We start from the raw sequence: 27,792 nt of genomic DNA, 5'->3' as shown, positions 1-27,792 counted from the left end.
AAAACCAACCAACCACCCACGTCACAGAACTGTGGCGCACAGGGCAATGCATCACTCCCGACGTCCGGGCAGCAACATGCTGCTGGTCTGCTTTAGTCTGGGACCTGTGCACGTACAGTTTAAAAGGAAAAAAGGAGAAAGAAAATGCCAGTGGTAATAAACTCAGAAATTATGTCCAAATTTACAGTACCAAAATAATGCATTTATAAACAAATGCAAAAACAATACCCCTTTGGTAAATAATACAGTCAGTGCCTTTTTCAGTCAAACGCATAACCCATGCTTTTCTACAACACGAAAAAAAATTTATCTACAATAAACAAGATCTTAGAATTCTACCCTTCCCCTTTAAAAGAACTTGTAAACAGAAAATATAGGTACAAGTAAAGTTACAAGAAAATTGCACAAAGCCAAAGAAATGAAAACAAAATAAGCCACAACCCTTCAGAGTTTTATCAGCCGGAGATAAGGAAATACATAAATGGTGAAGAGCTCTGAGTTATGTGCTGTTACAAAATCCCAGGAACTCAAACAACATTTTTGACACACTTTTGTCTCAACTAACTTTGTTCACAATCATTGACTTGGCCAAGTGATAGACGGGCCACACAGCGACACAGGGGCTCCTTTCCCAGAATCCTTCTGAACTCGAAGAGAGCATAACAGGGCAGAGCACGCTCGGTTCCAGAGGGCTCAGGCATACACTCCTTTGTTCTTTTCAACCCACTCTCTGGTCTTTGGGGCAAGTGATGACTTATCTTAGGGCTGCTCTCAAGGGCAGCCCCTGAGCAGGGAGTACTCGTGGGGAGGCTCCTGGTCTTACCTGGAATTGGTGCTGTTGTGTAATTTTATGAGAACAAGCACAATTCCAGATGCATTTGTTTCTGGAGGTGAATCTTCTAGAGATAGTATTTTAAATGCCCTGATTTACATTCAGTAGGTATCTCATTAACACAGGAAAAGAAACATTTCTCTACAAAAAGGCAATGTTGTAAAACATACCTTCCAAGTTTGTGAAGTGGAATGATGAAACTGTCACATTTTGAGCCCTCAGGCTCTTAGAGCTGGACGGGAGTTTAGAAGATTGTCCAGGTCATTCCTTTCATGTTACAAAGGGACAAATGGAGGCCCAACTCTGTGGCAGAGCAGGTTGGCTCCTGGATCTCCTGATTTTCTGCTAAGATTACAAGATGAACAGACATGGGTTTGCAAGTCCCCGTGGGACACGTGGCAAGGGAGCAATGAATGGCCGTGCATGAAAACCACTAACTAACCTGAAAACCTTGACTTACTTAAACTGCCAGTGGACTTTTGACATTTTCTGCTTCCTTGGTGCCAGTTTTGTCAGGATATACATTCAATGGGTATACGGTACACAAATTTGTGTCTTTGGTTTGATGAGGTTAAAGTTAAAACAAACGTAAAATTGGTTTTTATGTTTGTTAATATACTGGTTCCCTCAAAAAGGCATGGATTCTTTACACAGTTGACTATTTACTGGACTAATGTTTTTAAATTTAGAGATTCACTAAAGTACCTTAATATTCATAAATTGCTATTCATAAACTGAAGTATGTATAATTCTGCTGGTTGAAGTACTGAATTTAGTAGTATTTAACAAATCGAGCTGACCGAATGAAAATAACTTTTACAATAAGTAAAAGCATCACCATTAACTTAAAAGACACTGTGGCACAACTGTGCAGACATCTGTGTAAGTGGGTTTGGCACCAGAAATTACCTCCTCCCTTGCCGGGGGTGGGGTGGGGCGAGCAGACGGGCGGCTGCTCACTGAGAGGCTCCCTCACCTGTGTGCAAAACACCCATGACCGACAGACACCTTTGTCTCCATGTGGGGAAAGTCCCTTTTGGGGAATGAGCTAAGAATTCAGGAAGTTTATTTAATTATTTGCTACAAATACTCACTTTCTCTTCACACATGTATTTGTAGTTTTTATTACCAGGATTTCCCCCATGTTTACTCTTGTTAAGAAAAGTTTGAAAAGACCCTTTCATGGTCTTTATATCTCAAAAAGCAATCAGAACTTTAAAAACTGAAACTTACTATTCATAATTCCTGCCTTTGCTACTCTCATTTTAAGTTTCCTCTTACTTCATATCACCTTTTATTTTTAATTAAAAATAAAATTTTAAAAAGGAGGGAAAATGTTATTTTAGGATATATTATCTCAAAGAGATCTTCTCCTGTGTATATAATCAACAACACAAAATGCAAAACAATTTACTTTTAAAGGATTAATAGAAATGTTTTCCCAATTAGAAAAAGTTACAAACTGTCCAGCAAAAAACCCTTCTATCATATCCTCTTTATTTCTTGCAGCAAAATATACTGCTACGAAGTAAGTCGTTACAAAGGTACTATTTTTCTAAATAAATAATAAAATGGGCACAACTCACCAGTACACGGCAACAAAGTAACTCCTAAGGACACTATTAAAGCAACATAAATTATTATCTCTTGGACAATAAAACAGGGAATTGCATTTAAATTATTTTAGAAATAGGCTATAACCATATTGCACAACTAATAATAAGCACTGAAACATCGTATCAAACTACAGAAACTCACATAAAAGAACTATATAATTCTGAATACATTACTAAATTCTTTCTGGAAGAATTTACCCACCAAAGAATCAGGTCCAATATTTTAAAATATAAGATGGGAAATTCTGGTATTAGCTGGGAAGTGACCTTTACCATATTTAAAAACCTCATCTATGTTTCTCTGGGGGCTAGAGAGAATGGTGGTGGATGGATGTCATTTTGCTCTGGGAAAGGAATGAGCCGCTTTCTTTTGCAATTTTTAAACCAAAACGGGGAACTAAAAATAAAAAAAATTTTTTTTTTTTTGAAACTACTTCTCTGTAGTATCTTCCACGTCTGTTTTCAAACAAAATCCAAATGGAGGACCCCAAGCCAGCAGACAGTTCTTGTGCTCGTGCCCTAAACAACATGACAGACATGAGCGGCTGAACATCAGGAACTGGGTCTTGTTCTGGGTGTCCCCTGAGGAGGGGGTGGGGGGACAAAAGATCATCTCAGTGGATTTTCTGCAATTAACAAAGAACAATAAACCAACTACCTTAAATACTCTAATTTTAACTATGTTCTCTCAGTGGTTTATCTCCTCTGTAAACAGTCTGTACAATTAATAAGCAACTTTTTCCCTAGATTGTGGAACTTCTGTGAGAGAGTTGACTTAAACTCTCTCTCTTAATACCCTGGCAAATGCTTACAACTTTTCGGTTACATTTCTAATCAGGTGAAAAACATTTCTAGGCCACTGAACTTTAATGTAGCTCAGAAGACGAAATGAGTGCTTTCAAATCAGTATCATCAGCATTTTTAGAAAGAGAAAGTGTAGAACAGTATTGTCTAATGGGAAAGATAATGTCTACTGTCACATCTTCCAGATAAATAGGCTATTTATCAACAATAAAAGGAGAGAGGGAATAAATGTAACTTCTCAGCGAGTGGGAACCCAGTGACTCACCCAGGCGCTAGCTGAGAAAACTGCGGCCCCCACCGCAGGCTCGGGTCTTTCCACTTTTGTCTCTTACCTTCTCCTCGAGTCAATCATACTGAACCTATGGAATTGTGACAGATTATAAAACTAGTGGGGACTTCAATGTAAACATCCTCCCGAGAGGAGCGTAGCCCTTGTACTATTTCAAGTCCCTCTACGTAAATCACCCACGTGCATGTGTGCAGGAGTTCCTTCCTCGCCCGTCATCCCTCCCCCTACATATCAGGAGCAAATCGTATTCAAACCTGGTAATAGCACCCCCTAAGAGCCTCCTTTTATTAGTCAAACAGGGCATGTGCCAAAATACCCTTCATCAATCAAGTCACTTTGGAAGGAGTAACATAATATGTGTGAAGTAAATGTTGTCCCCCCCAAGAGAACCTGTACCTTCAGGATTTTTGGTTGTGTTTTTTACAAAAAGTTTCTTGTTTGTACACTAGTGGTGATGTTGTGGAGAATGAAAATATTGCATACTCCTTCTGTCTAAAAGAAGAGCAGCTAGAAGGCAGTGCCTCTTCCTTCTCAGGGGCCCCCTGTCCGCAGCTGACCCAGTACAACCTTACAAGCAATTACGCTTCCTAAAAAACTTCGGGTGCCTGGCACCTTTGCTTCCAAATACCACTCTCCTGTATTTTTTGTTGTTGTTTAAAAGGAAGAAGAAAAGAAAGACAGTGAAGATAATAAAAGCCCCAACAAATGACAACGGTGAAGGTCAGTGTCCTCTCCTGGGCCTGACAGACTGTTCCAGTTTGCTCGTCTTCTGGTCCCCCAGGCACCGGGCCCAGGCGGGCTGCTGCAGCATCTGCGATCACACCCCTCTGAAAAGGCTCCTCGGCCTCTCTTTCTCCTCCCACACCAGTCTTGTCACTTGAGGCGCTGTGTCACGTTGGCCAGGGCGACTGCAAAGGCCTGCACGGCGGAGAAGGGGTACTGGAAGTCCAGAATGTACGCGCTGCCGTCGATCCTCCCAAACTGCATCACCTGGGAGGCAGGGAGGCAAAGACATTACAGGAGAACCAGGTGGGACGGGGCAACCGGGTGTGCGCGGCTCCCGCTGGATGCTGACGGCATGGGCTATGAGAGAGTTTTCCAACAAAAGTGACTCTGATAGCTTCTAGATCTAACTACGAGTTTGTCAGAAATAAAGGGACAGAGGGACATGTGAAGCAACGCAGTGGGGAGACAATGAGCTCAACTCAGAGCGTGGGCAGCTCCACAGGTCAAGTGAAGTGGTTTCCTGACCAAGGAAACAGGAGAAAGAAAAAGTAAAAGAAGAGTCTACAGGCTGAGAAAGGCTTAAGAGAAATGTCCGTTGTAATTGTCACACGTCACTGCTCCGAGGGACAGAACGTAGCACACCTCCCCATTGTGCTCCCCTCCCTCGCCCGCTTTCCTTTGTCATTTCAGTACGTGCAGTGACCACATTATGTTATGTGACATTATATTACATGTAGTTATTTGTTTATGGCCTTTCTTCATTTTTGTAAACTCCATGAGGACAGGGCCTGTTGACCTCATTGCTCCAATTTCTGCAGTTAGAGCAGGGTTGGCAAACCCTCTGTAAAGGGCCGATAACAAATGTTTTAGGCTTTGTACGTCCCAAGGGCTTTGTCACCACCACCTAACTAAGCTGTTGCAGGGCGAAAGCACACGGACAACACTGAAGTGGATGGGCATGGCTGCGTGCCAATAAAACTTTACAAAAAAGAGGCAGCAGTCCAGACCGGCCCGTGGGCCAGGTCGCTGATTCCTGGCTCAGAGGAATGCCAGGCGTATCGCAAGTGCTCCATAAATATTTGTTGGGTGAATTAACGAAAATGCGATGTAAGCAGGAGAGGTGAAGGGAATTCCCAGGATGATGGAGAAGGGTAGTCCCAGAAAACAGCTACACAGCACGGCTAGAGCCACCGTTCCATATCAGAGCAGAAAGAACTGACAAATTACCTCATGCGTTTAACTGTACCGAGAGGAGATCAACATCCTGCCAGAGAACCAGGGAATGACTTACTAATAAATGCACGCAGAAATAAGCAAACAAAAACTGAGTAATTATTATGTCTAGGGAAAAAAACCTACACAATAAAAAAGGGAATGTAATTAAACCACACCACACGGCTCAGCTGTGACTCGTATTTACTGGCATCATAAGGTAACCAGTGACTATTATTACAACTAAGAAAAGGGGGGAAGGAAAGTTCACACATGTGTATGCATGGTGTGGGGGTTAAGAAAATAAATCCTCACGTTCCTCAGGAAAAACTCAACACACGATGTCAAAACTGAACAATTAATAAATACAAATAGAAATGTGTGCTTTACAAACATGGTGGCAAACACCGGCAAGCAGCAAGCAGAGCTGGAAGCACGTGCCTCTGGAAAGCAGGCTTCAGGAGAGGCCAAGTGCGGGCAGGGCCTGCTACCTCTCTTCACGGGTCTATAGGATCATTTGACTTTAAAAAATCAGTCCCCGCGTTACTTTGATGAGAAATAAAAGACAGCAATGGGCACCCTGAAAATTACAACCCGACTGACCCCCCTGAGGATCATCTATCCTCCACATTTCCCAGGAGGCCTTTGGGAAAGGCTCCTCAAAGACCAAGGCACGGAGACCCTGTAGCAGGTTCTTAACCGACAGAGACCCGCTGAGGCCAGAAGTCACGAATCTGGCCAGGCCCCGGGACATGCTTACCTGCCGCCCCTCCAGCTCGATCTGGAAGTTCTTAGCTGACTCCTGGGTCACCCGTCCCCCGAAATCCAGCTGGTACACCTGGGTGGCCTCGTTCCAGAGAGGCTGCTTGTTGGCCATGACGTACACGAAGCCTTGGCTGCCCAGCCGCCCGTCGTCCTTCTCGCTGGCCTTCCGGCACTTGAAGTCCTCCAGCTCGCCGGCTGTCCTGAGGCTGCGCTTGCTCTTCCAGCCCTTCTTGCTGCCCTGGCTCTGGTTCATGAGCTCGTCCCCGCTGATAAACAGCTCCGCCTCGCTCTCCGAGCTGTCCTGGAACTCACTGGTCTTATTCAACTTCTTCGATTTCAGCTGCTCTTTCTGACTCTTCACTTTCTTCTTCTCTCTCCCCAGGCGGGGGCTGGAGATGAGGGAATTAAAGTCACTCAAAGTCCGTGCTTCCTTCTTCACTTTGCCCTCAGTGATAGCCTGGACGTTTCCTTCCTCGGCTCGGCTGTCCAGGCGCTTACGGCTCTTCTTGCCGAATTTCTCTGTCCGCTGGGGAACGGGGCTTTCCGTCAGGGAGAGGACCTCCTGGAAGGCGTCAGCCGTCTCCACCATCACCTCTGTGCCTAGGTGGCTTTGGAGGTCGGAGGGCGGTGGGGACACGAGGGGCTTCTCCACCACCAAGTGTGCCTTGGGGGGGAGTGCGCCCTGGGGGTTCTGCACGGGTGGGCACGCGCTGTAGGAATTCCAGGGGTGCAAGGCGATGGGTGGCAGCTGTAAACTCGAGCACGTGCTGCTTCCGGGATACATGGGGGGCAAGGTGCAGTAGGAGAGGCTGGGGGTGTAGGCCGGCTGCAGGACCACCGTGGGCTCCTGTTGTGCAAACTGGGTTGGGGACAGGGTGTTTTTTGGGGAGCAGGGAGCCTGCACTCCCGGCAAAGGAGGGGTGTTATAGCTTCCTGGATATGGCACTCCCATCCCATAGCCTGTTTGGAAAGTGGCAGTAGGGCTGGCGGGAGACTTGGGGGAGACAAAGGGCACTCGGGACACGTCCAGGTGCTGGCTCTGACCTACCATCAGAGGGGACAGTTTCAGAGGATTGGGCACTGCAGTCTGTGCTGTCCTTTCCTGAGGCACCCAGATGTCCTCCCCCAGCACAGGGTCCCACTGGTAAGGGGGCGGCCGTTTCACGGCCAGGGCAGCTTCGGGCAGCGAGGGGTGCCTCAGGGGCTTCTCCCCAGGACAGTGCTGGGCCAGCGCCTCATCCTCGGTGAAGGCCGAGTTGACGTAGTCGGTGCGCTCGCGGGCGCTGTCGGGCGGGCTCAGGAGGCTGTACGAGGACTGGGAGGCCAGCGGGGAGGTGCTGGCTGCCTGCGCGCCCCCCGCGCCCGGCTCGGGCCTCCCGGCCGCGCCCCCGCCACTGCACTGGCTGCAGGTGTACAGGGAGCCCGGGGGCCGCGCGGCAAACTGCGCGGCACCCTTGGGCTTGGCAGGGTGCTGCAGGGGCGGGTGCTGCAGGGGTGGGTGCTGCAAGGGTGGGTGCTGCAAGGGTGGGTGCTGCGGTGGGGCCCGCGGGGGCTCGGCCAGCGCCGCCGCCTTGAGCGCCACCTCGCGGTTGTTCCTGCGCAGCGTGGCGTGGATGAGGCCGCTGTCCAGCCGCGGGGACGCGCCTCGGCCCGGGCCCAGCGGGCCACCCAGGTCAGGATAGGGTGGCGGGTCCCCTGTGGGGATTGAGTAGCGCGGGACCGTCAGGCGGTTCAGGGTCGCGCTGGTGCAGGGCTGGGGCACCTTCTTCTCGGTGGCGGTGAGCCTCAGGGTGGCCGAGCTGCCCGGGCCAGGGAGCGGGTAGGTGTTCTGGGAGCAGAGCATCCGCGTCCGCGGCCGGCACACCTCCTCCACGTTGCCGCTGCTGTCGAAGGTGGTGATCCTCTCGTAGCCCAGCGGTGGCTGGTGATGCGCAGCCGTGGGGTACAGCGAGAAGTCGCCCTTCTTCAAGCACACATCCACTGGGGGCTGCGGGGGCAGCAGCGGGGGCGGAGGCGCTGCCGTGGTGGGGGCGGCGGGGATGGTTCCTGGGTAAGGGGGTGGAGGGTTCAGCTTCGCCGCCTGGACCTCCTGGGTGGCGCCGAACACCACGGCGTCCCCCTCCGTGGTCAGTGGCGGCGCGGGCCGCAGCGCCTTGGCTGGCTTCTGCAGGTGGTCGTGCTCGCGGTCTCCGTGGTCCACCGCCGCCAGCTGGAGCGCCCCCTGAGCCGGCGGCGGCAGGGCCAGCTGCGGGGGGTTGGGGATAAGACGGCCCATCTCCACGCCTCCGAAGATCACCTGTCCAGGGCTGGAGTAGCGGTTGGAGATGGGGTACTGGGTGGCGCTGTCACTTGTGTGCTCAGCTGCCCCCACGGCTGTGGTCTGATTGGTCAGGACGTCCAGCTGCACGTTCTGATTGGCCAGCAGCGACTGCACCAGGCCGATGCTCTGCGTGGGGGACATAGCTTGCGCGGAGCTGTGGATGGGCGCGATGGGGATGTTCACGGTGCAGGGTGGGTTGTTCTCAGGGACGCCAGATGCTCCCGTCACTGCAAGGAAATGAGACAATTGGGCTGCTTACAACACAGCCTCGGAACTGGGGCAGAATAAGCAATGCCTCTCAACTCATCCAGTCCTTTTGAGTACAAAACGCAACTGCTATAGACAGAGATGTATTTGTTTGGGGAAAGCTGGACTGTTCACACAAGTTACACTCAACTTCTCCCATGTTTCTGGAAGGACATCCAGGCAATTGGTGGGCCCTGCAGGCCCATTCGCTAAGGGCGCTGTCAGGGCTTTTCAATGAATACACTTTTGAACATTCTTAACTGGGTACAATGTGCCTGAATGGTACCATGGCAAATACTTAACTGTTTAAAGATGCTTTTTACTCATGATATTCATAAAACAGCCCACTCTTTTACGTAAGAAGAGGGCAATGGTACAGTATGAAACCCACTGCGGACTCATGCCTTCGCTCCCGAGAAGGTGCATCCACCGGCAATGAGGGACGTGCTGCATGCGGCAGCCCTGTATCTGAAATTTGTATGTAAATTAGGTTCCTGTAAATAGAACTATGTAAAATGGAGCAGAGAAACTAGTGACAAGAATCCTCAGCAAAGTTGTATGCTAGGAGAAGGCTCATTTCCTATTTTGTCTGGTTTTCAGCATTTCGAACAGAATAAAAACCCTGGGAACACATCCTGTTTGCGCCTGGCCGGGGTTTAGCCGAGCATGGCCCTGAGCGACCACCTGCAGACACGTGCCTGTGCTCGCGGCCACCGTTCTGGGCCGTCCTGTCTAACGTGCTCACTGAGGACTGGCAGGTGTGCTCACCTGGCCTCTCGGAGTGCTGTGTGGCAACTAGGGCATGGGCAGGAAACAGGGCCTAACAGGCTAATTGTAAAGACTGCTGTTCTTTCACCAGAACTACTGATTGAGCCGGCCAGTCCCCCAAAGCTGAGCCCAGCCCTGGTGCCTGTAACAGACGTTCCCCCCACCTCCCCTTCCCTGGGGTCCGCTAGTGAGATGTAACCCTCCCCTGGCTGCATGAATCTGGGTCCTATCTCAAGTTTTCTATTGTTCCTATTCAGACCCCTCTTCCAGATGCTCTCTCGTCTGAATGGCATACTGGGGGCAGGCGTCTTCCCTGCTAAAGGAGAGATTCTTTGCTGTGTCACCAGCGTTATGTGTAGGTCCCAACATAAAATGTTCCCTGCTCTCACTGAGAACCACGGGCAATGACAAGAGCAGCAGGGATAGCTGAGCACTGGAGAGCTACACTAGCCACACTGGGATAGCAGGGAGGGTGTGACAGCAACTTCTCAATCCAAGATTCAGAAACGGCAGGGGATGTGCTCTAAAGTTCAAGTGTGTGAGGCTTGACCAATCTGCAGGTATCCATGGTTGCAAAGCCTCGCCCATTAGGACTGCTTTAGTCTAAACACCCACCCCACCTATGAGGACAGGTGTGCCATTAGAGAACCACAGACGGCTCTGGTCACAAAGAACAGGACAGGTCATTTTACAGGTAGAAACTGGGCTGAGAGAAGGCAAACCACTCCCCCAAGCTTCAGAGCCTGCCCTCCCTGTCCCTCCCTGTCCCACCAGGGACCAGAGCCCCTCTGTTCAACAACCACAGATACAGGAGAACGTAGGATTCCTCTGGCTCAGAAGCCAGACTTTCAGAACCTTGCTTGGTTGTAAGTAGAGGAGTCTCCATATTTATAAAATTGAGAACAGTTACATATAAATAATTGGCAGACTAATTAGAAACCATTCTAATCTATTAATCAAATCAGGATTCCCCCCACTAGAAAACACTTACGGTACTATAGATATTTGAACATTTGTAAACCAGGATTTTAAAAACTTGTATCTGATTTTACCTTTAACTCAGACCAGGCTTCTATGCACTGAGACCTGCACTACAAGGTGGGAGAGAGGTGTCTAAACGTACAGGTTTTCCACCTGAGATGGGGCAGGTTTGAGAGGCCTGGCTCTGTGGCCGACAGCAGCGCATCTGAGTGATGCCACGGTCTCAGCAGGGATAAAAGGATGAGGGCAGGCTAGGGTCAGCGAGAGCGCAGTGCAGCTCTGACTTGAGTCCCGATTAGTCCTTAACGTCTCTTAATCTGGCCACATGACTAAAGGGGGTCACTGGAGGATACAGGAGATGGTAGAAGTACTCTGCAAACAGGAGGCATCACAGCCACCTCGACTACCCTTGCTCTGGTAGCTTCCCTCCTCTGCAAACCAGCAACACTATGCAATCCTTCTCCTGTGACATGCCACTACACCACCAACCTTACTGAGGAAGTTACACCGTTTTCAAACCAAGGCAGCCAAGCAGCAGGCACAGACTGACATGTGTAATCCTGTTGGTGGACGTCACTGGTTGACCTGAGAGCTGGACCCGGACAACTGGGGGCTCCCCACCCCCTCCCCGTCTCTGGCATGTGCATTCCACTTGCCCTCGCGGCTCCCAGAAGCTGCCTGAAGGACACACAGCCTTGAGGTAGAAATGTGGTTTTGAGACCAGCTGGATGGTGTATGTGACTGACCCCAGCGAGGGACTCTACACACTTTTAAGATTCTGGCAGCAGGTGCGGAAATCTACTAGACTAGTCTTGCAGCCCCGCAAGTTCCTTTGCTCATGAAAACTGCCGCCTACCGATCTGGAGCGGCCTGCCTGCCTCTTTCTTTGGTCTCTCCCTGCCCTCCTAGTAAGGGGGCTGGTTTCAGATTTCCCCTGTGAAGCTCCCACGGAAGGTGTGAAGCAACAACCAGTGTCCCATCACGACCCACTAAGAGAGGGCTCAGGAGAAACTAGGTTACATGTGAACACACCTGGTAAATCATCTTCGTCTTCACTGAAAACATTCGGGTTGAAGACGGGTAAGGTAACGTAGTCCATGGAAATCTTCCGAACCTCTGGGAGATAGATGGTCATCTGCCGCGGCTGGAGATGCAGGAGGCTGGTTTTGTAGATTACTGGGGGGGAGGGAAGACGGTTAGACAGACGGGAGGACAGCCAAGAGCCAGCAGGCGCCAGAAGACAAACAGGCAGCGGTTTTCCTGCCGTCAAACACAGATCTGCAGCCCGCCATCCTGGGCACACACAGCCACCCCAGCCACTGTCTGGGTTCATGAACCAGTTCTTGGCCTAGCCCAGACCCGCTGTCAATGGTCTGTCTGTAGAACATACATTTAGAACATTAAAAACCTACTTTAGACTTAAATTCTGTTTTGGAATGAGCTAGGTTATGACAAATGTATTTTTTTGAAACCTCACTTGCAATCAGAAGGAAGACTGAGTGCAAACAGTTGTGATGACCAGATTGCCAAGCTCAGGGAAACCTCGGGCAATCGAGAGTCTGCTGAGAGCAATGGCCAGGTGAGGCGTGACGGGGGCCGGAGGGATAAAATGCGCCTCCACTCAGGACCGTCCCTGTCTTAACGGACTTCAATTTCCATTTCATGAGCAGTACAGAGATTTATAGGGAACTTCCAAATGGTTTCTTTAAACGCTAAGGTTTAATTTGATTTAATTTGACATTTTAAGAGAAAGCCTAGATTGCAACTAAAATATTTAGAGAAGACAAAATAAGTTAAAAAATAATAAACATGCATTTAAGTTTCACAGTAGGTTAAAATCAGGATGAAACTGCCTGTCAACTCTTTCATGTTTAATACTCTCTCCTGTGAGGTATGCAGAGATTAATTATTATTATAATAATAATTATTTTTTGTTAAGATAAGTCAAATTCTGTCTCCATAGCTGTCACCTTGAATGGCCTGGAGGCTGACTGGCCAGCATTCCCATGACACACAGGCCTTTCTTTCTGAAGCACCTCTGTAAGGCTGGTGCTTAGACTTGCGAGGGCTGAGATGCCTTTCCAGCCCAGTGGTCATTGCGTCTCCTTCATGTGTTCACCTCTCTTGCCCACAGAAGAGAGCATGAATTTTTGCTTAAAAACTCTGGATGGTTCCATACAGCTTACGTACTAATGCATTCAAGTGCTATTCTTTGTTGCTCAGATTAACAAAGAGAAATAAAATTAAAAATCTCAGGAGGGATTAAAAAATAACATCAGTTGCCTCCAGGGGAAAAAAATGTAGGTGGCTAGGGGTGAGGAAGAGAGAGATTTTACTGTACTATAATCTTGCAAATCTTTTGAATTTATTCCATATTTTAAAAATTAAGAAATGCAAACAATTAAAAATGAAAAAATTACATGGGCCCAATCATGCTAACTGCAGGAAACAAATTATCCAGTGTGTGAACAGCACTCACTTTTTAAATCTACTAGAGCATCAAATATTGTTCAGTAGGGAGCCATATGTAACATACCTTCCAATATCTAAGACTTCATTTCTTTTCTTTAGTAGAATCACGTGGAAAATTCTTTTAGCGTTAACAGATGAATGGTACTAGCCAAAACACTCTTTTTGGTCAATGATTAGGACGTGCTTTCCCTGCAGCCCCCCAGAAAGCCTGTGGGGGCGGCATGTGCCTCCAGGGCATTTACAGAACCTCCCACCTGAAGGTCACGAGTGACTTACGCATGGATCTACTCAACATCCAAGGAGTAAGGGCAGCGGAAAAGACCCATTAAGTCCATTCTCACCTTCGTTCCATTGTTCAGTGTTTACTGTACACCAGCGGCTCAGTTCAGCTTACGGATGTGGGGATAAACATGCCAGGCACAGTGTTGGTTAGAACCAACTGTATGTCAGTAGGAGACTGCTAAATAACCGAGGAACGGGCTTTGTGGCCATCAGAGCGTTTGCAGGTCATTGAAAATATTCTGAGAGATTTGTCCGCATATGTCCAGGGATAGTCTATTGTTATTTCCTAAGTCGGTTTTATGTTTTACTTTCATTCCTCTCACTCTTTGAGCTGACAAATCTCAAAATGAGAAATCCAAATGCAGCACTACTGAATAAGTCTCTGAAGACGCACACTTAGCAATGGATCTTTTCAAACATCTGAGTTGCAAGAATAATTTATTTTCAAGGATCTAAGAGTGTCTGAAACAACTCTTACAGAACGATTCAGAATTTTTAAAAATCATTTCTGTAGGTTACACAGAGCACTTTCAAGATGGGGCTACCAGCCATAGGTGAACCCTACCTGACTAAGCCAGCCTTCCAGAGACGTGCATGCATGTTAAACGATGCGACAGCCTAGCAAGGTGGGGACAACACAGTGCCTGGCCCACACAGGGATGTGCCCATCAGGATGACGCTGCTTTGAAAGGGGCCTCCTGCCATTTCCCTCCTTCCCATCTCTGAGTAAACCTGACAGGTCAGTGCTGCTCGCTCCATCCGGAGCACACATGGGGATGGAAATCCTGGGTTCAGCCCAGCTCTGGACTCCCCTGCTTCCCTTTCCCTTACTGTCTCAAACTTTCACGGGTAGGATATTTATCTGGTACTTAGAAAGGACATCTGTAGAGATTCGCCACTAAGAGCTGTGCTCACAGCCAGCCAGCTTCTTCTATAGTCTTTAACACTTTCTTTTCAACTTTCTTCAGGAGTTTCTTTCAACTCAGGAACCTAAAGACCCTGGTACCAAAACCTGCCCACAGTGAAAGGCCAGAATCAAAATAAAGAGAAACCAGTGAGAGCTTTGATAGAGATCTTGGCTATTTCTGTCATTTTTATAAGTCAGGGCGCTTATATAAAAAAATGAAAGCACCACTGGCAAAAAACCATTTGAGTGAGCAATCTGATTTTTGTGAAATCATAGTGCCTGGAGTCAAAGTTTAGAGATAAAATTCATGCTAGTCTTTTGATATCCTAAGAACTCATTTTCTCCTTTAGGCCACTGAAGGTTGAGATAAGTTTTTTTCAGTCTGAGTTCCAACTGGGACAGCGGGCAGAGAACAAGATGTGGTTTTTACCTGCACCAAGGTTGGTTGGCAGGAAAGCAGCCAAGCCCACAATCTTAAATTTGGTTCCCCAGATATTAGACGTGACCTGAGCAAGATAGTTGTGCTGTGGGAGAAAAGAAAGGGAAGAAAAATCACAATCGATTTCCATATTGTCTACTGATCACTTATGTAAGAATGTTACCACTTATTCCTTAAAAAGCCACAGGTGTGCACTGCTAGAAATACCACTCCCCACTTTATTCAACCGTTTTGAAGACCAGACGCTAACTGCAGCCTGCTAGCACCCACTTTCACAGGGCGGCTCAGCAAGCTGAGAACCCTCAGGTTGGGGGTGAGTGGCAGGAACCTACATGTGTGTAGGTTGGAAAGGCCCCCGAAGGGATCTGCGCACACTTTCCTTCACATCTCCTTTCCCCCAACCGCTAGACTAGAGAGGGTCCTGGCTCTGAATCCATTTCTGTCTACGGTGTTTCTCCTGGAGACGTCAGCTACACTGATACCATCACATCCTAAAACGACCCAATTACCTGTTTTCTCAGTCAAGTTCAAAAGAATTTAAAAAGTTACCACCGTGGCCATGCCATGTGCATGCATGTGTATGTGTATACCAGGGCATCACGAAGACGAATAAAATACAGCTCCTCAAAGAGCAGACCCTAACGGAGGAGGTAAGATGTGTCACTGTTTGCAGACAGGGAAGGCACTGAGAAATGTCCTCAGGGAGTTAGTTCTAAACAAGAGGCTTTGCAATGAATGTGGCTGAGCTAGGGAAGCAAGCCTTCATGGTAAGCTGAAGCGAGGTCTAGAAGCGTGTGGGCTTCCAGTGACCCAGGTGGAGCAAAGGCACAAAGGCGTGAAGAGGCAGGTGTGGCGTTGTCCCCCGCAGGTGACGTGGTGTCTGAGGATGGCCTGTGGGACGTGGAGCAGAGGTCACGGGGCCTGCCTGGAGGACAGACAGGGCTCGAGCGTCTACACGGGCGTCTGGAACTGAGGTGACGGGCAGGGGGCCGGGGTAAGGAGGGTGGGCCCCCATCCGGAACCACAGGGAGGGAAGAAGCGCAGGGCGTGTTGGCGCCTGTGATGGACCCAGAACCCAGACCTACCTGAGTGATGTCTTCAAAGGGAAACTCTCTTCGCGTTAGGCTGGGCGAGCCGATGGACGGCTTGCGCATCGGCAACCGAGGGGACCTGGACATCTCCTGAGCAGCCCGGGACAGCTTGGGAGACTTCCGAGCCTCGATGTTGATTCTGTGCAGAGGAGGCAGGCGGCTCAGGCACCCAGAGCAGGGCAGGTGCGTGCCGCCCTGGCCCCTCCTGCCACTCTCCTTCGTCACCCATGGGCGTCGCACTCTTGGGAGCCAGGCCCCTTAACTTAATCAAGTCCCTCCTGCCTGCTTTTGCTTTACGAACAGGAGGAAAGCAGGACAGAACTATGCACTGAATAATACATATTTGAAAATATAGTGAGATTAGATCAAGTGATTCATTTGTCAGGGACCCCAGAGAATTAGCTACCTTTCACTTGCTACCGACTTACAGTCATGTCCATGTGCCTTCTGCCAGGGGTTTGCAAAATGAGTCCTGGGGACAATGGCAGGTGGGAGGAGTCATTTCTCACCTTACAGCCACGATGGTTTTATAACTCCTAATGCAACCCTGGGGTTTCACCAAACTTATCTAGCATTTCACCACCTGTAATATTGAAATCAAATACTGGCCCTCCGTTCTTCTGTTTATGACATGGGGATACATGTGTTTAATGCCAGTCTGCCTCACAGAGAGTGTTAGAAAAATGAATGTGGTAAGGTTGATGACAGGCTATGAAAGAGAAGCATTAAGCCTCACCTGCACCGTGGAAACCTTGATCTCTAGCACTCCCAAAGAATGGGCGGGCAGGGTGGGTAGGTGGTGCTAAGTAGGTTAAAGCTCTTGAGGGGATGATTAGCCTGGCAGCTGAGTGCAGGGGGATGAGCTACGGGGCTGGCAACATCCAGACACTTGAAAAGGACATTTACAGGTGAAGGACTTCGTTGCTTATGTGTTAAATGTCCTCTCTGCTTAAGTAAGAGGAAAAGCTGGGACACCATAGAAGTGTTGGCAAGTTCACAATTTTATTTGCAATTTAACAAGCTTAGAACAAAGATAAAAAAAAAAAATCAGATTGTTGAAGCAACTGGATATCTATATGGGAAAAAAATGAACGTTCCCCTCTAACTCACACTCTACACAAAAATTAAGCTGAGGTCTAAGTGTGAAAGTGGAAACTATAAAGCGTCTGGAGGAGAACAGAAGAGTGTCGTGACCTTAGGATAGACAAAGATTTCCTAAACGGGGCACCAAAAGCACTAACCAGGAGAGAAGAAATTCATATATGTATTAGACTATATGGCAGTCCATATATCTGATACAGGAATCTTAGCTAGAATACATAAAGAATCTTAAAACTCAGTAAGAGAAAAACAACTCAATAAAAAATGGGCCAAAGACTTGAACAGACACTTCATAAAAGAAGACGCCCAAATGGCCCATAAACATGTGAAAAGCTGCTTAGCACCCTTAATCATTAGAGATGTCAGGATTAAACTACAAGGAGCTACCACTACACACCCAGCAGAATGGGTAAATTATTTTGTTTTAATGACATTACAATTGTAGGTGAGAATGAAAGCAGATGGAACTCTCATACACTACTGGTGGGAATTTAAAATGGTCCAGGCACCTTGGAATACTGTGCGGCAGTTTCTAATAAAGATATATCTTCCTTATGGCCCTGCAACTTGTGTTCAGGTACACACCTGCGATGAAGGAGTGCATACGCCCACAGAAGACTTATAGAAGAAGATCTATAATAGCTTCCTTCATTATAACTTAGCCCCAAACTGTAAACCACCAACTACCCACCAATTGGTAAATGGAGTAAACAAATTATAGTATATTCCCTACAATGGCAAAAAAAACAACCCCAAACTATCTACAGACACAACAACATAAAGGAATATCAAAACCACTATACTGAGCAAAAAAACGCCTAATAAAAAGAGAGTACATATTATTTGGCTCCATTTATATGAAAGTCAAGAATAAGCAAAACTAATCTATGGTGGCAGAAGTTAGAACAGCGATTACGCTAGAACAGGGGTGTCCAAACTGCGGCCCGCGGGCTGACTGCAGTCCGCAATCCACTGTTAATTGGCCCGCAGCAAATTCCAAAAATATATTTAGTTTACTTAAATAAACCAGGTGAGGCAATACGTACTTCACCTCGAGTGAGTGGCCCGGCTGTTTGTGTATTTTACCGCATACGGCCCTTGGTGAAAAACGTTGAAAAAAGTTTGGACACCCCTGCTCTAGGGGGTGGGTATTGAATAGGAGGGGCCCAGGGGAACTTCCCAGGATGATGGAAACGTTTTTCACCTTCAGCTGGGTGGTGAATACACTGGATTACCGTGTAAATCACACTTTAATTTTGCACGGCAGCACACAATTTTAGAGCTAGAGGGGATGGGATCTTAATGAGGATCCGGTCCAGCCAAGAACTTGCACAGATAAGGACATACCCAGGTCAGCCTCTGTCCATTTATACAGCCCATGGGGTGGCAGAGCCGACAGAGAAGGTGGATGGAGTTTCTTATCTGCAACACCAAGGCCCCTCCATCTACCCTGAACTTTCTGCCCCTCTTTAATACAAACCTTCAGGATCTTGGGGGTTTTCCTCCCAATAATAACATTATAGGCATTCAATTGGCATTCTCTTCACACATTACATTCACTTAAGACCTTTTTCTTACTTTTCTCAAACTGGAAAAAAAACCAAGAAAGCCAGGGAGTTTGGGCCACCCCACCATCAGTACTGACCCCTAGAAAAGTTCTGGGGTTCAGAAAACTTCCTAGTGGGTGTCATTTCTGTCCTGAAGAAAGAACAAAGGAAAGCTGTCACCATGCAGGCGGGGACGCCCTCTGGTCGGGCTCTCCTGGTGTTCGTTTTACTGAGATTCCACTGGGGGCACAACGCAGACACACACACACATCCAGAGGCACAAACCAGGGAGCATGCCCCTGAAGACGGACGTTACCTTGGGAGTTTGGGTGACTTGCTAGCTCGGGAGACTTTGGGCGATTTCTTGGCGGCCCAGTCGTCACTCAGTTCGATGTCACTGGAGTCTGAGCAGTTGCAGCTGTCGATCACAGTAGAAATCAAGCTGTTTCCATAGATCTCATCTGTAAGACACCATCCAGCAAGTCTCAGGGATGCGGTATCACTTAGTTCTTAACAGAAATTATTACTAGAAACTAAGGGACACACAGACTGGACAGGCCATCATTTGAAGTCTAGAGGTGAAATAGAAAGAAGCCTTGTTGTCCTTTTACACTTGGATGCTATTACATTTCCTAAGTAAAAGTAGGCAATTACTTCCACTGTTATCAAAATGGGCATGGTATTTTAATGCCTGTGGTGTGTACAAAATAGCCCAGAGCTGAAACCAGAATGGCTGCACTGCTGTGCCTCACGACACACCAGGCGTCCACCTGGGTTCCAACGGGCTTTGGGGCTGCCCAGAACCCCGGTGAGGGGCTTGGTGACTCCTGGACTCCCCTAAGAACCTGCTTCTAACCTGGGGCCTGGGAGGGCCCCGTGGGTTCCTAGCCTGCTCCAGACTGGAGACCTGACAGAGCCGCTTACGTCTGGCTTGTAGAACAGTCCGCTGGAACTGCCACAGGTTCCCTTTGGGCACTTGGCTAGCCTACTGATGGAGCGACCTGCAATGGCTCCAAGGAGACCTGCGCAGTAGGGCTTTCGGGGGTAGCTCTGGGTTCTGCAGAGGGTGCCTGTAGCAAAGCCGCTCAGGATAACTCTGCAAACTGGCCGTCAGGCAAAAGCTCAGAGGCCCCAAGGCAGAAGGCAGTGTGCCCAGATGTGGGGCCACCACAGAACTACAAAGCCGGCCACGACCACATCTCACACTCTCCTGGAAATCCCTTCTCTGCCGCCTTTCCCACACCCCTCCCATCCCTTCACTACCCAAACCCCTGCCCTGCCCCACCCCCGGGTCTGCCCTCCCTAGAAGTACCCCATTTGTCAAAATCACTTTGCTTTGCTGACTGGAGCCTTATGCCCTCGAGGCTCCAAAGAACCTTGCCAGGTAATAAAAACGCTGAATCATTCAATCCTGATGAAATAATTTAAAGAACTATAGGAGAGTGGTTTTACTGTTCAAAGGGGCTGTTTACATTTGAAAGGATGAGTCTGTTAATCCAATCTCTAAATTTCTGCACATATGGAGGTGACATCTGTGGACAGGGATCTCTGAGGCCACTGGGGGCAGTGCAGAACTGCTTGGCACGCAACGAGGAAGGAGGCTGGCTGACGCCCAGCCTGTTCCTGCATCAGCCTTTCTTAAACCACTTGCTGAATCTGAATGCACGACTCGTGAATCCTGCAAGCTACAGTGCTGTGCCTCTGAGTCCAATCAAATAAAAAGGCTTAACTCACGCCCCGAGCCGTGCTTTACATTATTTAATTTAGGAGTCACTGGATTAGAGGAAGCTTGGCTATGCTCCCAACATGCATGTAAGCCCACAGAATGCTTTCATGTGTGTGTTCACCGACCTGAGGAAATTCAGTATAAGGCATCGTCCACTCAACTCCTGCCTTACTTGTTATTGCCAGGATTACGATTCTGCAAATGCTCCATGCCATACACACCACCGCTTCTTTCCTTTACTCATGCAGTCGTGCGTTCGGGCTGCTCTACCCAAGTACCACAGATGGGTGGCTTCAAACAACAGGACTTGATTTCGCACAGTTCTGGAGGCTGGGAGTCAGGCCAGGGAGCCGGCCTGGTCAGGTTCTGGTCACAACCCTCTTTGGGTTGCAGACTGCTGACTGCTCACCGTGTCCACACATGGCAGAAAGGGCTGGGGATCCTTCTGGAGCCCCTTTCATAAGGCACCACCCTCCTGACCTCATCATGCCCCAAAGCCACACCCTAACACAGTCACATGTGTTCATTACTACTTTCTGGTCTGTCTCCCCTCAAACGCTTGTCCTCCCGTGCAAATTCCATCCCAACAGCCCCAAAGTCAACTCATTCCAGCATCAACAGTCACATCTAAGTCCGATCTAAACGTCTAAATCAGACATGGGTCAGACGCGAGACAATACACGCTGAGCCAAAGTCCTCTCCAGCTGTGAACCTGTGAAACCAGACAAGTGACGTGCTTCAAAGAGACAGCGGCGGTGGCACAGCCTTGGATAGACAGTCCCGTTTCAAAAGGAGAAACAGGAGAGAAGCGGGCAGGTCCCAAGCAAGTACAAAACCTATTAAGGCAAACTCCATGAGGTCTGAGGCTCGAGAATAATCCTTTGGTTCAATATGCTGCCCTCCAGGCCCACTGAGGCGGCAGTGTCACCCCCATGACTCGAGGTGGGGGTCCCCGCAGCTCTGCTGGGCTAGTTGTTGTCCTCAAGGCTTGGGGCAGAGGCTGTCCGGCCTGTTGAAACCAAGGCAATGGCCCTGGTGACCTCTGAACTGCCACTGGGGTCACTTTTCCCTCTTGAAGAACAGTGCGTTCCTAGTCAAATAGCTCTCTCATCCTATCCTGTCAAATCCCTGATGTCCAACAGCCTTCCCTCATCTCGTCCCATATGGAGAGGTGAGAATTTCCCAAATCTTCATGTTCTGGCTCCTTTTTGCTGAGCATTCCTTCTTCAGTTCATCTCTCTCTCTTTTCTCATTTTACTATAAGCAGTCAGGAGAAACCAAGCTACTCTTTCAGGACCACTTAGAAATCTCCTCAGTTAAATATCCAATTTTACTGGCTTGCAAGTTTTATCTTCCATAAAACCCTAGAACATAGGGCAGCCAAGTTCTGTGCTGCTTTATAACAGGGACCACTTTCCTCTAGTTTCCAATAACATCTTCCTCATTTCTGTCTGAGACCTCACCAGAAATTGCTCTGGCACCCATGTTTCTGGCAGGTACCTCAAAACTCTTCGAGCCTTTACCCATAACCTAGTTCAAAAGCTGCTTCTACGTATTTAGGTATTTGTTACAGTAGCACCTTACTTACCGGTACTACAATCTGTATCATCCAGGGGATTCTCTAGAGAAACAGAACCAACAGGAGATAAATGTAACACACACACACACACACACGCACACACACACACACACACACACACACACAGTGGAGGAGGGGGAGAGGGAGATTGTCAGGTCTCTGAACGTTATTAGGTCTCAGAGACCTTGACTTACACACAGGGCCATGTGTGCAAGGAAACAACAAAATGTCTGTCGGCCTACACCTGCAGACAGAGCCAAACTTGCGATAACAGAAAACGCCACAAAACAGCTACTGGCTTGCAGGCAGTCACCATCTTCTGTTCAAACAATGCTACCCTGTCAGCACAGCCCCTATAAAACCCTCCTCACCCCCTTCTTCTGGGCTGCAAGCCTTCTTTAGACATGCAACCCAGGCTGCAGCCATCGTTTGCTCAGCCCGATAAACTTTTGTCTCTTACAATAAAAACTTCCTTAACTTGCCTGACCATGTGCGTTCCTTTACCGGCCGACCTATCAGAGATGATAAGGAATCAGCTCATTAGACAATGGAGTCTGAGAAGCCCCAAGATCAGGGGCCAGCATGCCTGGGTTCTGGGCTTGCAGACATAAGTCTTCTTGCTATGGACTCACATGGCCTTTTCTTAGTGTGTGTGAGGACATCTCTTCCTTTTCTTCGAAGGCCATCCATCCTACTGCATTAGGACCCTACCCTTATGACCTCATTTAACCTTAATTACCTCCTAAAAGCCCTGTCTTCAAATACAGTCACACTGGGAGATTAGGGCTTCAACTTGTGAATTTGGGGGCGGGGAACAACATTCAGTCCACAGCAAACTCTGGCTAAAGATTCCTTTTGACAATTTGTGGATTTTTGCTAAAACAACAATAACAACAACAAAACGATTGGGACTAATGCTACCTATTATGAAAATATACACTGGTAATTTTGAGGAACATCTCTGATAAGTACTTGGAGAACGCTGACAACAGTGGATCACAAACTTTAGACCATCACCTGGGCATCCACAAATCGCAGATTTCTTGGCCTCACCCCAGCCCTGCTGAACCAATGTAAGGGGCAAGCCTGGAGCCTCCCAGGTGACCTCTAGGGAGGTAGTCCGATGAGAAATTCCTGGCTCCTCAAAGCCAGGAATCTTTTCCTTCTCTGAACCAGTTTACATATACCATTAGGTTGGTAATTAGTCATATTCTGCCTTGTGGCATGTCTTGAGGTTTATTTAAATCTTGACTATTCCACTGAACTTTCCTAGTGCTAAGCTGCCTCACCACCCAAAACTGATTCTAAGCCCCGTGACAGCAGAGACATCGGCCATTGCTTCACAGCGTCAGGCGACTCAAGGGCTGTGCACAAAGCAGGCACTGAATACATACTGTTGGTTTGCTTTACGTCTTCAGGCCTTTAGTTACAAAAAGAAAACATGTCGTTCCCTAAGACTGTCAGCAGTGGAGTCGGTCTGTGTGTGGTACGATCCGACAACGTGAACACGAAGGCGACGCGGGTGCAACAGCGGCCAGGCCAGGCCAGGCTCCCGGCAAGCCCGGGCTGGGGGAGGCTGCACCCCTCCTGCTTCTTCTGGCCCCCTGGGGACAGAAGCAAGCCCTTCACGTAAGTTCCCTTCAACACGTAACGTGAGCATAGGTTTAGGAACACTATACACGGAGGAGCCTTAGAGACAACAGCACTGGACGAGAAGGAGTGACGTGCGCTCCAGTTCACTACCTTTCACACCCCCCCCAACCTCTTCAATCATTTCTCATTGTCAATGGCTCCTTCCTTCTTCCTTCCCCTAAAACCTCATTTTCCTTCAAAGTTAATGTCTCCTGCTGTCCTGGTTTTCTCCCTTTGCCTTCCTTCCTTCTGAATCCTCCCACTCCCTCCTTTCCACCTGCTCCCCACCCAGCCAGCCCCCAGTTCCTCAACTCCCTCACCCTGTTCTTGGTACTAGGTCACAACGTGAGGCAAAAGACAAGCCCAATGCACTGTGACATTACAACAACTCTGGGCATGCCACACTCACCATGGCTCCTGGGGCATAACGAGGCGCACAGGCCACTCCAATGGAAGTTGGGATGTGGAAAGGAGAAGCATGAAACTAATGAAAACAAACCTAATTCAACTCATGCTGTTTCAAGGTCAGGTATCTGTCAGGCACTGGCTACACAAAGGTGACTCAGTTCCCTCTCTCAGGCCCTAAGGGGGCAGATAGCATCCTGACACGACCGCTGCGTGTTCCTTGGGACACCAGCAGCTGAGTGACGGATGACAGGCACAGAGGACAGTGCAGCTCCCTCTGCTGTTGGAGCCGGAGAACGGCACAGGGGCAGCAGAACACTTGAGCGGGCAGGTACTGCTGACGGGGGCACGCAGGCCTCCACAGTCACTGGCTGAGGACACTGGGCGTGCATACTTGGCACACACAAAACGAACACCGTCCTTCCCGTTGGAGCTCACAGAACAGTCACAGGGACAGGTGAGCAGTGAGCTCCTGGAATACGTCAGGAGAGGAGTGGGGTTCCAGAAGGCAGGCATGTTCATCATGCCCAAATCGCTATGGATGAGCAAGGACTCGTCCTCGGTCGCCAGCTACAAGGCAGTTAACACGTATCAATTAGTGAGGAGTGGGAGCAAGGCTGTAGCAGGAGGCTGAGGAGTAGGCGGAAGGCTTGAACATGTTAGTTCTGTCAACTCGCTATTATGTTCAGGGTGTCTTGGTACACTGAGCCCCTCAATGAATCCTTATCAACTGAAAGAGGGCTCTGTCGCTCCCAGAGGCCTGTGCCAGCTTGCCCTGACCGAGGTCGAAGCTTCCTGTACCCACAGTCCCAACCACACAAAGCCTCACGAATGCTGTTAAAAACCCATCAGAAAACACAGTTAGAGAACCATTAACTGCAGGAGGAGTTTGGAACTGGAGCAGCTTGGAGTATGCCCCACGCTAGCCCACACAGGCTCACATCCCAGGACCAGGCATGCTCTTTGCGGGGTTGTCCGGTACCCCCAAGAACAAGGTCCCAGGCCCCGTGGTGCGGGCCCACCTGCTTTGCTGTCCGTGCGCGGGTCCATGATGACGAACTCGGGCCGCAGCTTGCTGACACGCCGTCCCTTGAGGATGGGCACGAGCCCGCCCAGGTACTCCAGGTAGAGAGTGTAGCAAGGGCCGCCCACCTCCGGGTCATCCTCCGTGCGCTTCATGGTGCAGTGCAGACGCTCGTTGCCAGCCGAGGGATAGCTGACAAAGTCTCGCATGTTGTTGGGGTCTGGAATGGGGGGCTGGAAGCAGGACATGGAAGGAAAGGAGTGTGGGTCACCGGTGACTCTGACAGAGCACTGCCTGGCAGTGTGGGGAGGGTATCTACGTGGCGTGGAACAGTGACTCGTAACCCTGGGAGCATGTCAGAATCTCCTGGAGCTTTTAAACAATGACCTAAGCCAGGATCCCACCTCCAACAATGACACGGGAATCTCCGGGGGGCCGCCTCGGCATGTGGATTTTCTAAAAACGTTCCAGGGGGTTACTGTGTAGCCAGGGTTGAGAGTCACTGGTGCAGAAGCAAGACTGCAAAGCAACTTGAAAACGATTACAGCAGATTCAGAAACTCTGGGGTTTCAGGGAAAAAGTAACCAACTAGTCAATCTAATACTTAGAAGCAGAGATAGAATACAAAAAAGAGGATACAGAGAAGAGCCTAAGGTTGGGGGAAACCCACACTCGGACAGCACCTGACAGACACAGTCCACACACCACCACTGAAAACAGTGGTCTTCGCACTACAATCAGTACAAAGACGGCTGACAACGAGGGGTGAAGGCTGGGGGCGGGGGTGGGGGTCACCCCTCCTTGGCACAGTGGGGGGCAATGGTGGCCCAAGGATTTCACTGGGTTCCACCCTGACCATTCCCGTAACTAGTTATGGAGCAAGTTACTCAATATCTAAGGACGTGTTTCCTGCTTCCTCAAATGGGAATAATGGCAGCATCTGTCAGAAGACAGGATTGAATAAGAGAGTGGTCAGCAGGCTCCGATACTGCCGTTGTCATGAGAAAGCTGACGTCCCTCACACGAGGTGACTCTCCTATGGACACTAAAAATGATGTATGAGTGGAAGAGTGTGGTAGAATTCTGCGGGGCCACACCCCTTCACCACCCAGACACGTGACTTCTGTGCCCCTGCTGGGGGTTTCCTGCCCGCCTTCCCTGTCTCTGCATCCTCTCCGCGTGGGAGGGAGGAGGAGCGGCAGGGCGGAGGGCTGTACCTTGATGGTGGGGATGAAGGCAGTGGAGAGGTAGGAGCAGAGGCGAGGGGGCAGGCTCAGCTTGCTGACGTCCTTGTCTTCTCGCAGGGCACTGGCAATCGCCTGCTGGCAGAGCAGCTGCAGGCTGGACACCCGGTGCTCCACTCGGACCACATACAGGGCCGGGCCTGACGCCATCAGCAGCCTGGAGTCCCGGTGGCCCCAGCAGATGGAGATGATGGGACGCTGCCGGGAAGTGAAGGGAGACGACGCGTAAGCTTTCACTCTTATAAGCAAAGAGATCACGCATGCTTGTCTCAAGCAAAATAAACTGACCCAACAGTTTTTGGGAATACTGGTTTTAAAAAGTACAGTAGAGAATATTAAACACTACATTATGGAAATCCAGCATTTTCACTGAAAAGTAGTTAGAGCCGCAGGCCAGAGCACAAAGAGAACATTGGCATAGATTTACAAAGTTTTCTTACAGGTATTATCTCATTTAATTGGGTGCCATAAAACCTATCTTAGCCTGTGTGACGATGTTTCTTCCAGAAGACACAATCAGCTTGGGGTACAGTAATCCATATCCTTACTGAAGCTCGGGTTTTTTGGATCCCCCAATAACCAGCGGTGGTTCCTATGGCTTGGGCAGATGGTGAGGAGGTAGACCAGACGGCCCTTCCCTTTTGTCCTGACCTGCGAGTCTCCTACTTTCCCACGAGTAAAGTGGGAGCTGTGAGGCATAAAGGAGATGAAGGTGGCAAAGTGCTTGTGGGGCTCCTCACAGGCCAGAACGCAGATGCTAATTCACTGCTGTTCTCAGCCGTCCTCGAGCTGAGGGGGCAAAGAGAGAAAGTAAGAAGCTATCTGGAAGGGGGCGAGACAGGAGAACGTGGCTTCAGGGGTGGCCTTTCTCGGGGTCTGTGGCCACCATTTCCTTTGAAAAGGCAGGCTGACATCCAAACGTGCACGTGAGAAACTGCCTGTACCGGAATCCCCAAGCTCAGCGGTGCCGTCCCAGTCAGAGCAGACAAGGAAGAGGAGGTGGAGGGCTCTGCTGGAGAAGTGGCGAGGGAATCTGCTCATTCCGATCCAGACAGACGGAGTTCTAATGTAATGAGGTCTTGAGGGGTTTCAAAGATCAGAAGTGGGGATACCCGATCTTTTATATGAATGACAGGCAGGAACAGAATTTTCACAACACTTTAGTGACAAACATCAAGATAAAAGGAACACATGAAGACACTTGCTTAAAACAGCCTCCAGGGTCAGCTAATCCTGGTTTCAACTTCAACACAAACTGCCGGGCTGAAGATAATTCAGCTTCCATTTCCATCACAGTGAGGCTGGGCAGCCGCTGGGTGGGACCGCAGCCCCTGGAGGGGGCCCATGGAGCCTGGAACGTAAGTCTGGGTGCATCCAGAGTGCTTCCAAGATGGGCCTCCTTCAAAGAGGACCCCAAACAGAGTTCAGACCCCACAGAGGGGCCTGACTACTCACCGCCGCAGACAGGGCAGATGCCACATAGTAACACACAGACAATGTTCTTTGGTATCATCAACCTCCATCAGCACAGGGGTTCTGCCAGTACCAAAATCATGATGAATCTTAAAAGATCTACAACCTGCACCCCCCCCCCCCCCGACCCTGAGCCTCCTAAGGTAACAGTTACGACCTAGAGCTCAAGTAATGAAGAATAGTTTTCAATGAGCACAACCTGACTGGTTGGAACTGTTCGCCAAAATACCAGACACTTCTTTCCTCCATTTCCCGTTCCTTCTGGGTTCCTCTACCTGACGTGCCAACAGTTACAGTGCAGGCACTACACA

At 49.2% G+C, this 27,792-nt stretch overlaps 1 protein-coding gene across 2 annotated transcripts in view; it reads right to left on the bottom strand.

Moving 5' to 3' along the window:
• Positions 1-757: 757 nt before the first annotated feature.
• The window catches only part of TULP4 (TUB like protein 4), a 199,032-nt gene continuing 171,997 nt past the window's right edge, over positions 758-27,792 (bottom strand). For both annotated transcript variants that reach the window (XM_033098416.1, XM_033098412.1), the window contains 8 exons: positions 25,982-26,206; positions 24,763-24,997; positions 18,715-18,859; positions 15,745-15,889; positions 14,651-14,744; positions 11,592-11,735; positions 6,240-8,791; positions 758-4,531 (listed from right to left, as the gene is read on the bottom strand). In XM_033098416.1, coding sequence (XP_032954307.1) covers positions 4,415-4,531; positions 6,240-8,791; positions 11,592-11,735; positions 14,651-14,744; positions 15,745-15,889; positions 18,715-18,859; positions 24,763-24,997; positions 25,982-26,206 — 3,657 coding nt within the window. In that variant the 3' untranslated portion in view covers positions 758-4,414. The remainder of the gene's footprint in view (positions 4,532-6,239; positions 8,792-11,591; positions 11,736-14,650; positions 14,745-15,744; positions 15,890-18,714; positions 18,860-24,762; positions 24,998-25,981; positions 26,207-27,792) is intronic.

Source organism: Rhinolophus ferrumequinum, chromosome 3 (assembly GCF_004115265.2).
Source record: "Rhinolophus ferrumequinum isolate MPI-CBG mRhiFer1 chromosome 3, mRhiFer1_v1.p, whole genome shotgun sequence".
Classification (NCBI taxonomy): domain Eukaryota; kingdom Metazoa; phylum Chordata; class Mammalia; order Chiroptera; family Rhinolophidae; genus Rhinolophus; species Rhinolophus ferrumequinum.
This window is presented reverse-complemented; position numbering and strand designations above follow the sequence as displayed.